At 46.6% G+C, this 13,322-nt stretch overlaps 3 protein-coding genes across 7 annotated transcripts in view; 1 reads left to right on the top strand and 2 right to left on the bottom strand.

Annotated features, from left to right (window-relative positions):
• The window catches only part of carnmt1 (carnosine N-methyltransferase 1), a 5,314-nt gene extending 1,384 nt beyond the window's left edge, over window positions 1-3,930 (top strand). Inside the window, exons 2-8 of the mRNA XM_025052973.1 lie at window positions 407-602; window positions 678-844; window positions 2,206-2,346; window positions 2,436-2,614; window positions 2,703-2,816; window positions 3,260-3,363; window positions 3,456-3,930. Of these exons, the coding sequence (XP_024908741.1) occupies window positions 407-602; window positions 678-844; window positions 2,206-2,346; window positions 2,436-2,614; window positions 2,703-2,816; window positions 3,260-3,363; window positions 3,456-3,653 (1,099 nt within the window). The 3' untranslated portion in view covers window positions 3,654-3,930. The remainder of the gene's footprint in view (window positions 1-406; window positions 603-677; window positions 845-2,205; window positions 2,347-2,435; window positions 2,615-2,702; window positions 2,817-3,259; window positions 3,364-3,455) is intronic.
• Window positions 3,931-5,842: 1,912 nt separating this feature from the next.
• LOC103398027 (trichohyalin-like) lies at window positions 5,843-8,929 on the bottom strand. Of its 2 annotated transcripts, none has more exons than XM_008336510.3 (3): window positions 7,745-8,929; window positions 6,518-6,633; window positions 5,843-5,973 (listed from the first exon to the last, which is right to left on the bottom strand). In XM_008336510.3, exons 1-2 carry the CDS (start codon window positions 8,487-8,489, stop codon window positions 6,530-6,532), a joined length of 849 nt encoding a protein of 282 aa, XP_008334732.1. In that variant the 5' UTR covers window positions 8,490-8,929; the 3' UTR covers window positions 5,843-5,973; window positions 6,518-6,529. The 2 variants fall into 2 exon arrangements, with proteins under 2 accessions (XP_008334732.1, XP_008334734.1); XM_008336512.3 differs by having other exon boundaries at window positions 5,911-5,973; window positions 6,523-6,633.
• A 96-nt stretch (window positions 8,930-9,025) lies between these two features.
• LOC103398025 (spermatid perinuclear RNA-binding protein-like) overlaps window positions 9,026-13,322 on the bottom strand; it is a 30,585-nt gene continuing 26,288 nt past the window's right edge. For 3 of the 4 annotated variants that reach the window (XM_025052949.1, XM_025052950.1, XM_017042784.2), the window contains exons 10-18: window positions 12,657-12,750; window positions 12,513-12,578; window positions 11,829-12,037; window positions 10,999-11,148; window positions 10,786-10,920; window positions 10,150-10,290; window positions 9,940-10,063; window positions 9,733-9,783; window positions 9,028-9,435 (exon numbers count right to left, since the gene is read on the bottom strand). In XM_025052949.1, coding sequence (XP_024908717.1) covers window positions 9,344-9,435; window positions 9,733-9,783; window positions 9,940-10,063; window positions 10,150-10,290; window positions 10,786-10,920; window positions 10,999-11,148; window positions 11,829-12,037; window positions 12,513-12,578; window positions 12,657-12,750 — 1,062 coding nt within the window. In that variant the 3' untranslated portion in view covers window positions 9,028-9,343. 4 annotated transcript variants of the gene reach the window in all.

The raw sequence follows: 13,322 nt of genomic DNA, 5'->3' as shown, positions 1-13,322 counted from the left end.
ATTTAGCTAGTCGTCGGGTTTAACACTTTTAGCCTATTTAGCTAGTCGTCAGGTTTAACACTTTTGAGCCTGTTAAGCTAGTCGTCAGGTTGAACACTTTTTTAGCCTATTTAGCTAGTCGTCAGGTTTAACACTTTTTTAGCCTATTTAGCAAGTCATCGGGTTTAACTTTTTTAGCCTATTTAGCTAGTCGTTGGGTTTAACACTTTTTTTAGCCTATTTAGCTAGTCGTCGGGTTTAACACTTTTAGCCTATTTAGCTAGTCATCAGGTTTAACACTTTTTTAGCCTGTTAAGCTAGTCATCGGGTTTAACACTTTTTTAGCCTATTTAGCTAGTCGTTGGGTTTAACGCTTTTTTAGCCTATTTAGCTACGACGGTTGACCCGTTTGTCCTTCCTTCGTCAGGACTCACATCCAGGAGCAGGTCAAGCGGGCTCAGAGGCAGTTCCGCAGTCTACCACCGAACCACCAGAAGTTGCTGCCAGGGTTTCTGTCCAACCTGAACTACATCGGTCAGTGTGCAACGTGCAACCAGGACATTCTGGAGGACATCGTACAGAACAGCCTGCACATGTTCGAGAACACCGGGTTCGGCGAGAGGGTAAGTCACCGCTAGCTAGTGGAAAGATGTGTGGGGGGAATTTTTTTGTTTTTTTTTTTTTTTTTTTTTTTTCAGGAAGATCCGATGAAGCTACACCCGCCGTCTACGTTTGACATGGACAAGCTCAAGTCGACCATAAAGCAGTTTGTCCGAGACTGGAGCGAAGCCGGCCAGTCGGAGAGGGACACCTGCTACCTGCCGATCATCCAGGAGATCCAGAGGCTCTTCCCCAACGACCAATAGTAGGAAACGCACAGAGAACGCTTCGTACATCCATCGTGACACGAACAAAACGGCACAAAAAAAAAACATAATTTAAAAGAGCGAAAAACAAATACTATCAATGAAACAAACGGCTAAAGTTAGCATCTAGCAGTGACGTCGATGATACAGGTACGTGGTATTACTGGCACGTGGTATTACTGGTACGTGGTATTATGAAATAGGTGAACTGATCGGGGTCACAAGGTCGCAGAAGAATGAAACAGAAGGCTAAAGTTAGCATCTAGCAGCGACGTCAAGGAAACAGACGGCTAAAGTTAGCATCTAGCAGTGACGTCAATAAAACAGACGGCTAAAGTTAGCATCTAGCAGGGACGTCAGTGAAACAGACGGCTTAAGTTAGCATCTAGCAGTGACATCAATGAAACAGACGGCTAAAGTTAGCATCTAGCAGNNGCAGTGACGTCAATAAAACAGACATAAAGTTAGCATCTAGCGGTGACGTCAATAAAACAGACGGCTAAAGTTAGCATCTGTGATGTCAATAAAACAGAGGGCTAAAGTTAGCATCTAGCGGTGACGTCAATGAAACAGATGGCTATAAAGTTAGCATCTAGCAGTGACGTCAATAAAACAGACGGCTAAAGTTAGCATCTATGAAATGCTAAAAAGACGGCTAATGTTAGCATCTAGCAGAAAGTTCTCTGTAAATATTCCGAGCGGTGCTTTTTTTTTTAAATTTTAATAATCCTACCATGTACGATATACATATTAGCGATGTTTAATTGTAGCGCTGAAACAAATACTCGACTCTTACGAATTAAGGAAATTATTAAATAATTAAAACTTTGCTGAATGGAATCGCTTCGTTCCTGTCATTTCGCTGCCGCTAAACACCGGTTCCGCTAACGTGTTCCTTACGGAGGTGTTATTGTGACGCACACGTCGCCAGGACCGCTGTGAGCGAATATTAAAATACAAATATAAAAAGGTTTAACGAGAAAAAAACACAAGCCGCGCTGTTTATTAAACCACAAGGTAGAACTTTAGAAGAGACGAAAACAATCGTTATACACGAACGTATCGACAGCTGCAGCGCTAGTTGAAGTGTGTTACGGGAGGAAAAACCCAACGTAAAGTTTTATTAATAGTAAAATTAACTATCGTGACGGGCGTTTTATAGCTACACCGTAACTCCACTGACGAATATGTCCGTGAAAATACACAAAAGCAGACTGCGTTTTATAAAGTATACTACGACGTGTTTGTTCACTTACAGTGACGTCACTAAACCCTCATTACATCATCATCACTCTTATGACTTCAGCACTACCGTGTTTTCCATGTTGTATTTGCACTCTTGTGTGTTTTATTATGTCAGTGATGTGTCTAAGGTTAGCGTCCTGGTTCCGGGGGCCGGACTCGGACGCCTAGCGTGGGAAGTCGCTCGGCTGGGCTACACGTGTCAGGGCAACGAGTGGAGCCTCTTCATGCTGTTCTCCTCCAACTTCGTCCTCAACAGGTAACGGGCCCTGCGAATACCAACGCTGTCACGTTTACGTTACGTTACCAGACCCCCCTCCCCCGACTCACGCAACGTTTTCCGATCAGGTGCGAGAAGGAGAACGCCCTGACCCTGTTCCCGTGGATCCACCAGTTCAGCAACAACAAGAAGTCCTCGGACCAAACGCGATCCGTCACCTTTCCGGACGTGAACCCTCAGGGTCTACCGCCCGACTCCGACTTCTCCATGGTGGCAGGAGACTTTGTGGAGGTCTACACCGAACCAGGTGAACCAATTGGGGTCACAAGGTCACAGAAGAATGAAAAACATCTTTAAATTTTTTTATTTTTATTTTTTTTCGCTGCCTCTGCCAGTGTCCTGGGACTGCGTGGCCACGTGCTTCTTCATCGACACGGCTCATAATGTCATCGAGTACGTGGAAACCATCTGGAAGATTCTGAAGCCCGGCGGAGTGTGGATCAACCTGGGTGAGCGGACCGGCGACTTTACGGGCCGACAGAATTCGGTCGAACTCCAGACTTGAGACGAGACACGGTTGTCTCCAAATTTCACACCAACGCTCTCCATCTTAGGACCAGTATTACCACGTACCAGTAATATCACGTACCAGTACCACCATGTACCACTATTACCATGTGCCAGAAACCACAAACACATTTTTAATGATCCCAGTACTGCAGTATTTGGTCTCTTAAGTACTCTAGTACTCTTGTACCAAAGTAAAAAAAAACACTCACACCTTACAAAAGTAGGGCTTGCAAAAAAAGTGTCCCCACCAGTATAGCTACACCAGCATTTTCAGGCGACTGTATTAAGAAACTTTGTTTTCAGAGCTGAAAACCACAGACCATGATCGTGTCTGGGAGTTTTTTTTTTTTTCTGACTCCTCCTCCTCTTCCTCCTCCTCCAGGTCCACTGCTGTACCACTACGAGAACATGGCCAACGAGCTCTCGGTTGAACTCAGCTACGAGGACATCCGAACAGCCATGGTGAAATTCGGCTTCCACCTGGAGGTAAAAACCCCAACGACCGGCGCCAACACCTAGCCGTCGTAACGCGTTCGCCCTTCATCATCATCATGGAACGTTCATATATTTCCCGGCAGGTGGAGAAGGAGTCGCTGCAGACCACGTACACGGAGAACAGCCGCTCCATGCTGAGGTACGTCTACGACTGCGTGTTCTTCGTCGCACGCAAACCTGGGGGCCGCTTCTCGGACGGTCGCGGGGACGACGACAGGCATTGGAAATCTCCCCTGCCGGCTAAGACGCCGCGCCGCGAAGGTCCGGACAGTCTGACGTGACGGCAAATGATCTTCGGAAAAAGAAAATAAAGGCGGAAAAAACAGTGACTATGAAGGAGATCAAAGACAAACACAGAGGAAAAAACGTCCATTTTTAACCGTTACAGCGTGTGTATGTGTGTGTGTGTGTGTGTGTGTGAATGCAGGTGTTAAATCGTGTCATCTTTTAAAATGTATTTATATTTTCGTTACATCGTAAACCGAGTCCGTAAATGTTTGTTTTCTTATCACGTATTGAAATGAAGATATTTTTTCTTTTAATAAAAAAAAAAACAGTTCCTGTGTAATTCTTGTGAGATCCACAGACCAGCAGGGGTCAGTAAGTTTCTTATTTCCATTCTCATTCTAAGCAAAACAAAGAAACATTCGATATGTTCTTAAAAACATATCGTAGATTACGAGTATTATTTTAGACAACACTTGAGCTAAGCACGAACGATGCTAAAGCCTAGCTTAAACCTCTCCCGCACTGAAATCAAACGAACACGACCAGACGCCATTTTCTAATCGAATTTACATAAAAAACAAACCGTAAGTTTTAAGTATAAATTTACGGTTTATATACAGCGGATCTGGCAACCCCTGCTGACAACAACTACCACATTAAGAGAAGTGGTTTTGCTCAGGGTTGCCAAGTGTTATTTTAAGAAACGTTGGACTTTTTTTTCTTTAAATAAAATTGCTTTAAAAACACGTACTCGTTGCGATAATTATCGATTGATTGTTGAAAGAAAAAAACGATTATCAGGTTGTAGCAACAAAAACGCAAGGGCTACGTTCAGATTAGGAAAGACAACAGAGACCGAGAGTTGAATCGGAAAGGTCCCCGCGATGTTTTAATTATTAAATGCGCGCGTGACGTGTACGTAGCTCGTTCAGTTACGTGAACGTTTTCCTCAAAAATTATTTTTTGGATGTTGGTGGACGTATGGCTTGTTTCTCCCAAACAACTTGGCAACACTGGTTGTGGGCGGGGTTAGCCTCCATAGCTGTGCTCTGATTGGCTCAGAAGGATTCCCTCGCCTGAATTTTAACTGCGTTGTTTAAGGAAAGAGGAAAAACGACACGGTCTTAAACTCGGAATTATTTTTTTATTCGTAACATTTTTATTAACAGTTTAGCGGAGTTGACGCCAATGGCGAAAAGACGCGCCGAGGACTCGCTGTTGTTCGAGACTTCCTCCAAAAAACCCTGCCGGCTACACCACGCTGCTGACACGGTGTTGGAGAACGTGTCTGCCGGCGTGGGTGTGTGTCTGAGCCCGGTGTCTCTGCCGGACGGATGCTGTAGGAAGCGGCGGTACCATTCGACGGAACCGGAGCGAAAACACGAAACGGCGGGTTTTCGTGTTGCGGACAAACGGAAGAACGACGCTGTAGAAGAAGAAGAAGTTCTGACGGTTTCTGGAAAGTACGAAAACAGCAGTTTAACATCGAGCGACAGAAAACGACCCCACGAAGAACCGTTGGATTTAAACACGTTAATTCCTGAAGCTACTAAGGTAAGTTTTTTTTAAGTATCACAAATCAGCGTGTTTATTACGCATTGAGGCGGGTTGATGTAATAGCAGCAAATGACCAGCAGGCGTCGCCCTGGAGCTGCTGCTGAAAGTTCCAGTGCTAAAAAAAATAAAACGTAAACGCAACATAATTAACTCCGTCCCTCCCCACTAGGGGGCGATATAAAATACGAATAATTAATTTTTTTATAATATAAAATACTGGTTTTATTTTTTTTAATAAATATTGTAGTTCTGTTTTTAAACTTCGAATTCTTCACAGTCCATTTTTTTTTTTTTTTATTCCCCCTCAGGTTTCTGACGGAGACACTACCGCTGACGACGGTGTTTACAACTCCTTCCAGTTCTGGAGAGCCCCCTTACCAGAGCTTGACCCCGCGCTGCTGGAAGAACTCGGCACGGAGTGCGACGCAGAACGAAAGACTAAAGTCAAGAACTCGTCTTCCGACGCTATGGAGACGTGAAGATGTGTACGAAGCAGTGTCTGCGCTGGTCCGCGCTAACATCTGTCGGGGCGAACGCCATAATAACTGGACACTCTGGACGTCTCTTGCCAATCAGGAGCAACGTTGATAAAAAAAAAGACTCCAGGTTCGGTTCTTGTTCGAGGCTAGCTCTAAACTCATATTCAGGACCAAGGTTAGCAAGCTTTCCAGGTCACATGATGTTCACTGACCAATGGGAGTTCAACACAGATGTTATGAACCTACTTCCTGGAACATCGCCCATACTAACCTTCTCGTTCTACACATCTTCGCAGTAGATTCATTGTTAGCGCGAGTGCGTGTTTAGGTACAGTCTCTGGTGGTGAGAAAAAAAAAAAAAGATTTGTCACGTCTGACATCAACAACAATATGTTAGATTTCAGTGGTTTCCAGTGGTTTTTTCACATTTGGTTGGGTCTATTCTTGAATACTGGAGAATACTTCTCCAGTTGTTTATTTTGCTTTATTGTTGGACCTGTTTTGTTTGACGTTTGTTATTAAAACAAATCGACCATCTACCGCCTGCTTCCACTCCTTGCCTGAAGACACCTCACACAGCAAGAATCTTTCAAATAACAAACTGTCTATTTTGTAGAAAAAAAAGTTCTGTTAAAACTTCGTGTGAGTTCAATAAAAACGATCTTGTGTCGTACTTGATTTTGCCAATTGTCAAATTTTTTTAAAATTATTTTCTTGCTCGACTTGATCTCCGAGGACGGACATTCGCACCTTGCTCTTCAAAGTACAACAAAGGAAAGGACACGTAGATGTCGGGTCTACGCGGACTTAAGGAAAAGTCGCAAAATGATCAAAACAAAGAGAAAATATGTGAAAAAAGAAATAGAAATTAAAAGTTATACTTTACGAGTTGATCAAAATCCTAACTCCTCATGACACCCGTGAGCCCGAGGTTCTCCTGCGATTGTTCTCCATGGATGTCGAGACGTTTCACCTCTGAATTTAACACTAAATGCACCTGCGGGGGGAAAAAATGGCAGGAAACAATTACTGGCACAAAACACAATGACAAGATCGCGATTGAACGCGACAGGACCGCGAAGGTCCAGCGACAAAAAAAAAAAGATTTGGAGTGACCGAGTTGGTGATTAAGTATAAATAAATAAGTATACAAGTGACTAAATCTTCTTCCAGCTGTTCCCTGCAGGGGGCGCCATCTGCCTCCATCTCATTACATTCACCTCTACTTCTAACCAACTCCACCAACTCTTATTTACACACATGTATTTCCGATTATTTATGTTGCGCCTGCTGACCATCCTTGCCACTGGGTGGCATCCTGAATTATCCAGCCTGTAGCATGTATTCATACCAGAACCCGGATTAAATTAAAAAACTAATTTGGGATTAGCCTGCCTCATATTTAGACACAAAGCTAAGCTAGGCTACGACGTTTAGCTATAAATGCAGTGTAGGGCCACGAAATTGATGGGAAGAAAAAAACAGACCAGGAACTCTCCTAGAATGTCATTGGATGTTTATCAACGACTATTCCCTGCTACAAATCCACTATGTGTAAAAAATGGCCACACACGTGAAGACAGAAATTCACAACGGCTACGCACCATAATCGCAACAATTAAAGGTCGGGCCCAAAAAAAGAGCCCAGCGTTACATGGTGGCAAAAATATTAGTAAGCTAATGCTAGTTTAGTGTCCACCCCCAGCTCTTCAACGCAATTGGGAAACGCCAGTTGTCGGTCGAGAAGAGGCTGCCGTTAGCCATTAGGGGTTAAGGCAAGACGTGAAGCGACATGACGTGAGTGAAACGCTTTGAAACTAAGTAAACAGCTGGTGCCAGCCCTACGGATAGCATCGGATCGACAGTGGCGTATCCTAGTGTCGGGTGAGGCGGCCGCGGCGACTTTCACAGCGAAGCCCCGACGACCAACCAGCTTCCCGACGCGCGATGCTACTTTCCTACCACTAGTCTCATCAGGGAGAACATGCACACGATAGTGATGACCACGGGTAACCGCGGCATCTGCCACTTGCTATCCTCGTACCGGGGCTCGTCTCGCTGAGCCTCCAGCTGCTTTTTGAGAACTTCCACCTGGTTTTTCAACTCACATATGATCTGGTATCTCTTCTCCCGAATTTTCTGGTTGCAGGCGTTTTCCATGCTCTGCTGCGTTATGATCTTCTGACCGTTCTCCACCTGGCACTGGAGGTCCTGCATGGCCGTCTTCATGCCACTGTTGTCCTCGTGCAGCTTCCGCCTCAGGGAGGCCACTTGCCTCAGCTGGTCTCGGATCTTCTTGTTCTTGTCCTTCAAGACCGTTTCGTTCTCCTGGAGTTCAGCGACCAGGTGCGTGAGGTAGCGCACCTCCTCCTCCTTGATCTTCACCAGGGATTCCACTCTGGTCAACTTCTGGATGACGTCGTCCTTCTCCCTCAGGGCCTTCTGAGCGTCCTCCACCTTGTACTGGAGGTGGCACACCTCCTTCCTGAGGTTCTCCACCTCCCGCTGCTTCCTGTCCAGCAGGAGCTGGAGGCCGGCCACCTCCTCGTTGTGGTGCTTTCGCTCCAGTTTCATCCTCTTCTCCTTCTCCTGCAGGGCGGTGTTTCTCGCCATCAGGTCGTCGATCTCCTCCTGGGCCTTGCACCGCGCCGCCTCCGAAAAGGAGTTCTTGCGCGTCAGGAACTTCTTGTAGTCCTGCAGGTCCAGCACGGCGTCCAGGAGGTCCTTGTTCTCTTTGGACTGGTTCTCGAGCTTCTGTTTCAGTTCGTCCTTCTCGTTCCGCAGGGCCACATTTTCCTCCTGGAGTTTTTCGGAGGGCTTTTTCTCTCCTGTGTCCTGCTGATGTATAGCCATGATATTCTCTGAGGAACTTTCGTCCTCCTCCTCCTCACCGCAGCCCGGGGGCGGGGTCTCTGACTCGTGTTCGTGTTGTGCTCTTTGGGTTTTTGGATCAGTTGACGCCCATCATCGTGCTGCGCTAAAGACTTCCACTGCTGTGTCCGTCCTTTCAGCCTTTGGTTGTTGCTGAGGTTGCGAGGGCGACACCGGTACACGTGGTCTGAGGTGACATCACGGGACATCAAAGGCAGTCGGCGGTGGCTTTTGTTTATTGTGACGTCACGATGCAGCCACACGAGGTCAGCTTCAGGGAGAGGGTCGGGATGATCGGAAGTTCGGGATGATGGGGGAGGGTGGGGGGGCATCTGACGGAGGACAGTGGTAGTGGTCTCCAAACATGTTCCGGCACCCCCCATCCCCCCTTAATAGATAGAACCATTGTCTACCACATCAATGTAAACAGATTACTAGCTATTGCGTCTACCCCCCTTTGTTCCTCCCCCACCTTCACCCCCCCAATCACTCTCCACTTTGGGAAACACTTTTTATGTACATTTAATAAGAACAACAATCAGTATTTTTAACATTTCTATTAACATATGTACATATATGTCAATATATATATATGTGTGTGTATATTTTTTCGTAATATATTTTCAAATGCACACATTTCCATATATGAACCATGTGGTTCATATCATATTTACATTCACTTAAAAGACAGTACAACTCGATGTCACGGAAACACTGCCCCCTGGTGGCAGTAGACATTTGGTTTGTGACGTACCCCCCTGCCCCCCAGAGCAACGTGGACCAGCCGGAGGACATCCATACGGCTAGGCCGGGTGTCTCCTGGTCCAAGGAGGAGGTCAGTAAAAGTCCTGGGGGCCCAGATGGATGATGAGGGGCGGGGCCACAGCCTGGGGCAGCTGGTAAAAGGCATGGTCCAAGTACAGACCACCTGCAACGAGAGCAGGACGAGGTTTGAGAACTAGCCTCAAGGTAGGCAGGGTGAGACAGACGGGGTGGGGTGAGAGTGAAACGTAAAGGTGGGTGAGGTTTTTTTGGGGGAGTGGACTGAATGTTTTCAGTCCTTAATCTTTATTAAACCCACCGGGTTTAATAAAGATTAAGGACTGAATGGACTGAATGTTTTTTACAGGCGGGTGAAAGGGTGAGGTTTTTAGTATTGATGGGGACAGGGTGAGTGTTTAATAACGATGGGGGGGACAGATGGGGAGACAGGGTGATGTCTTACTGTAGGCGGGGATGGTTCCTGCAGGACTGGGACCATATGAGGCACAAAAACCTAATGATGAGACAGAGAGAAAAGGGGGGAGGAGGAGGGTGAGAGAGTTTTTCAAACTTGTCTTGACTTGTCTATTTTTTACCGACCCTGAGGATCTTCACTTCAAGTTGGGCTAAAAGGAGTAAACAATTTTTTAAATTTTAGTTTGTCTCTCACCCGGGGGGAAGTAACCGTGTGTCTGTGTGGGGGTAATGTAGTGGGTCCGAGGGATGACAGGAAGTCGTGGCGGTCTGGCGGCGAGGGCAGGGATCATCATCACGGACGTCACCGGTTTCTGCACCTGGACATGCGTTAACGTGACGTCACGGATGCTTGGGTTTTTTTTATGTCAAACTGTAAATATAATTTTTTTTTTTTTATCCTCACTGCGGCGTTGACTCGTTTCTTCTTGTTACTCGGAGCCTTGGCGCCCGAAAACAGACTGTTGAGGGCCGCCAGCGCGGCGCTCGCTTTGGCCACTTTCTTATTAGGACCCGTTCCCCGGAAAACCCGCTTGTCCACCTCCACCTGCGAGACAAAGCACCGGGTTTTAAAAAGACCAGGTGACGCTGTCGGGTCAGATGAGTTTTCACTTTCAAACCGTGTTTTTAAGGACAACTGTTTGGAGGCAAAGTGAGAAAAAAAAACTGTAGGCCAGTTGTGTCCAAAGTCTGGCCCATGGCCCAAATGTGGTCCATGTTTAAATTTTTTACGGTCCACAACCCGAAACAGGAATTGGTGTCCAGAAACCCCCCCCCCCCCCCCCCCAAATATTTAATTTCATCAAATTAAATTTTACGTCATCCTTCGGACGTGAACAACAGGATATTGAGATTTAGCCTCAATTTGATGAAATTAAAAATTTTCCAATTTTATTGGTTCGAAGAAATGTCACGCAGAACAATTCGGACCTCACAAACTTTTCTCGCTATCAAATCTGAGCCTCTGTGAAAAAAATTTGGACCTGCCCCCCCCGCAGTAAGCAATCTCCAAAGAAACGTGCGTGCGTGTCAGAGATCGTACCTCGATGACGAAGCGTTTGTCGTAGCTGCCGCCGCTCTCTGACTTCAGCTCGTACTTCAGGCCACGCCGTTTTTCGTTCAGCTCCATCACGGGGTTCTTCCCTCCCGCGGTCAGGATGGGGCCGGGGGCTCTTGACTAGACGGATGGAGACGGAACCCGCATCTCAGGACTCTGAACCTTCGTGAGTTTGTGTTCGTGTGTGCGATTTCCCACCTCCTGTGCGTCCGTGCTGGAGGCGACGGAGGCGGAGATGGAGCTCGTCAACATCCTGTCGTTCTTTCCTTCACAGTCGGACTTTTCGTCAGCACTCGGGGAGTCCTGGTTTCCATGACCGCTGGGAACGTACCCCAGTGACTGAAGGGCCTGGAAACACGTAAGTCACACTTTCGTTTCCGATTCCGATATCAACAGATACCGATATGTGGGCCTGAAAATATTTATTTATCTGTACGAAAAACTGTCCGAGTTGCTGGCACCAGAATCCCCTGATTATTGAAGTAAAATTCATTAAATGCGCTGCAATGCTGCCACCTAGTGACTTTCATTTTCACGTACAGCCGTTTATCTAGAACAGTGTTTCCCAACCATTATTAAAAATGTACTCCTGTTTACTAAAACAAAAGACAGGAATTGAAGAAAGACACTCACACGAGCCATTAATAGCCATCTGCTGCCACTTAGTGGAAGAGGATTTAGTTGCTCTGCTTGTCACGTATTTACGAAACAAAGAGAAAAATATATGCAATTAATAAATAAAAAATAGTTTTGGGACCAATTAAGTGAAAGCGGATCATTTTCCACGGCACAGCTAACGATCTCTCATGGTACGCTAGTGGGCACCGGGACAGAAGTTGAGAATTGCTGCTCTAGAAAACTTTTTTTAGGGCAACATATCGTTTGTCAAAACCCAGACATTGCGATATCGGGATTTCTGAGGAAAAACAGATTTTGACAGATATTACGATGAATATGCGATGATATCTGTCGGGCGATATTATCGGACGACTAGTGTAAAACAGTTACGTAAAAGATCAGAAATACACCTTGAGGGCGACGTGGAGCTTGGCCGTCCTCTTGGAGTTCCCCGTGGCCTCGAAGGTGCTCCCCCGTACGTCCACAGACACGGTGAAGAGCGGGGCGTGGACCGGACCGGACTGGGCCAGGAGCCTGTACTGAAGTCCCGGGTGCATCTGGTTCAGACGCATCAGCGCGTTCATGGGATGGTTTGGGTCCGTCATCCTCCGGTCCAGGACTGAAGACGTTCGGGAGACATGTAACACGTCAAAAAGACACTAGTGCGTTACTGCAGTACTTTGAAGTACGACGTATTTTTTCTCATTCGAACAACCTCGTAATTGAGTAAAATCTCTAGGCCTGTTTAGTTGAAAAAAAAAAATCCCCTACTAGATCTTTCACTTTTCAGAGCTCTCTGCTGCCACCTAGCAGAAGAGGATTTAATTGTTCTGCCTTTCGTGATCTGACGATCAAAAAAATAAATAAAACGCAATAAATAAAATACCTAACAATCTCTCACGTCACACTAGGGTACCACGGTACGGAGGTTGGGAATCACCGCCTCAAGCTCAGGCCCGGGGGTCCAAATCTGCCCCGCGGTGTAATTACATCTGGGCGGCGAGATCACTGTCCATTGTCAATGTCATGCGACAAACGGAGCTTCGTGATTGGCTGTAGCCTTGAGACGTATCAATAGGCAGAAGGTGACGTACCTTTGACCCTCTTGATCAAGTCTCTGTCCTCCGTCCACACTCCGTCTCGTATTCTCTTCTGACATCCTGCCATGAACAGAGAAACTGGCTTGATGGCATCATCATCATCTTCATCATCATCATCATCATCATCACCACACACACCTTCTTGCGACCTGGTGGAGGACCTGCTCACAGGTAGAAGATCCATGTTCAAGACCTTGTGGAGTTGTCCAAAGGCGTGGAGGCGTAACGCATGCTGACGAAGAGGAGAAGGGGTGAGGAAGAGGGGCACGGAAGGAGGGTGAGGAAGGAGGGAGGAGGAAGAGGAAGGAGGAAGAGGAAAGAGAAGAAATGGTTAAAAACAACCCGAAAACCCTCTCATATACCGCTGCGATTGATACCCTCTCCGACTACAGTCTTTATTCAGCGGGATGTCTTGTCCTAGAAACATGAAGGTAGTGCAGCGTTTCTCAATCTGAGGGGTGCAACCCCGTTAAATATTTCCCCTTAAAGGACACAGCTAAACAACCAGCTGACGGCGACCGCTAGTGTCCACCTGTAGCAGTGCAGCCGCGCACTTCTAAAATGATGTCCTGTTAGCATTAGGATCAGGGCTGGGGTAAGACTTTATTGTGCTGCGCCTCAGAGGCGCCCCCTGTGGTGTTATTGTACACAAGTATTGTATGCGTTTTAATTAAACCACTCACTCATTGTGGGCCCTCTAGAGGCCGCTGTTGCGATGAAGTGTCCTGACACTTTGGAGTTCAGACGTTAGCTCAGGGCTCAGAGAATTTTTATGGAGTTGCTTTAAATAAATCCCCCCCCCCC

The sequence above is a fragment of the Cynoglossus semilaevis genome, chromosome Z (assembly GCF_000523025.1).
Source record: "Cynoglossus semilaevis isolate Cse_v1.0 chromosome Z, Cse_v1.0, whole genome shotgun sequence".
Classification (NCBI taxonomy): Eukaryota; Metazoa; Chordata; class Actinopteri; order Pleuronectiformes; family Cynoglossidae; genus Cynoglossus; species Cynoglossus semilaevis.
This window is presented reverse-complemented; position numbering and strand designations above follow the sequence as displayed.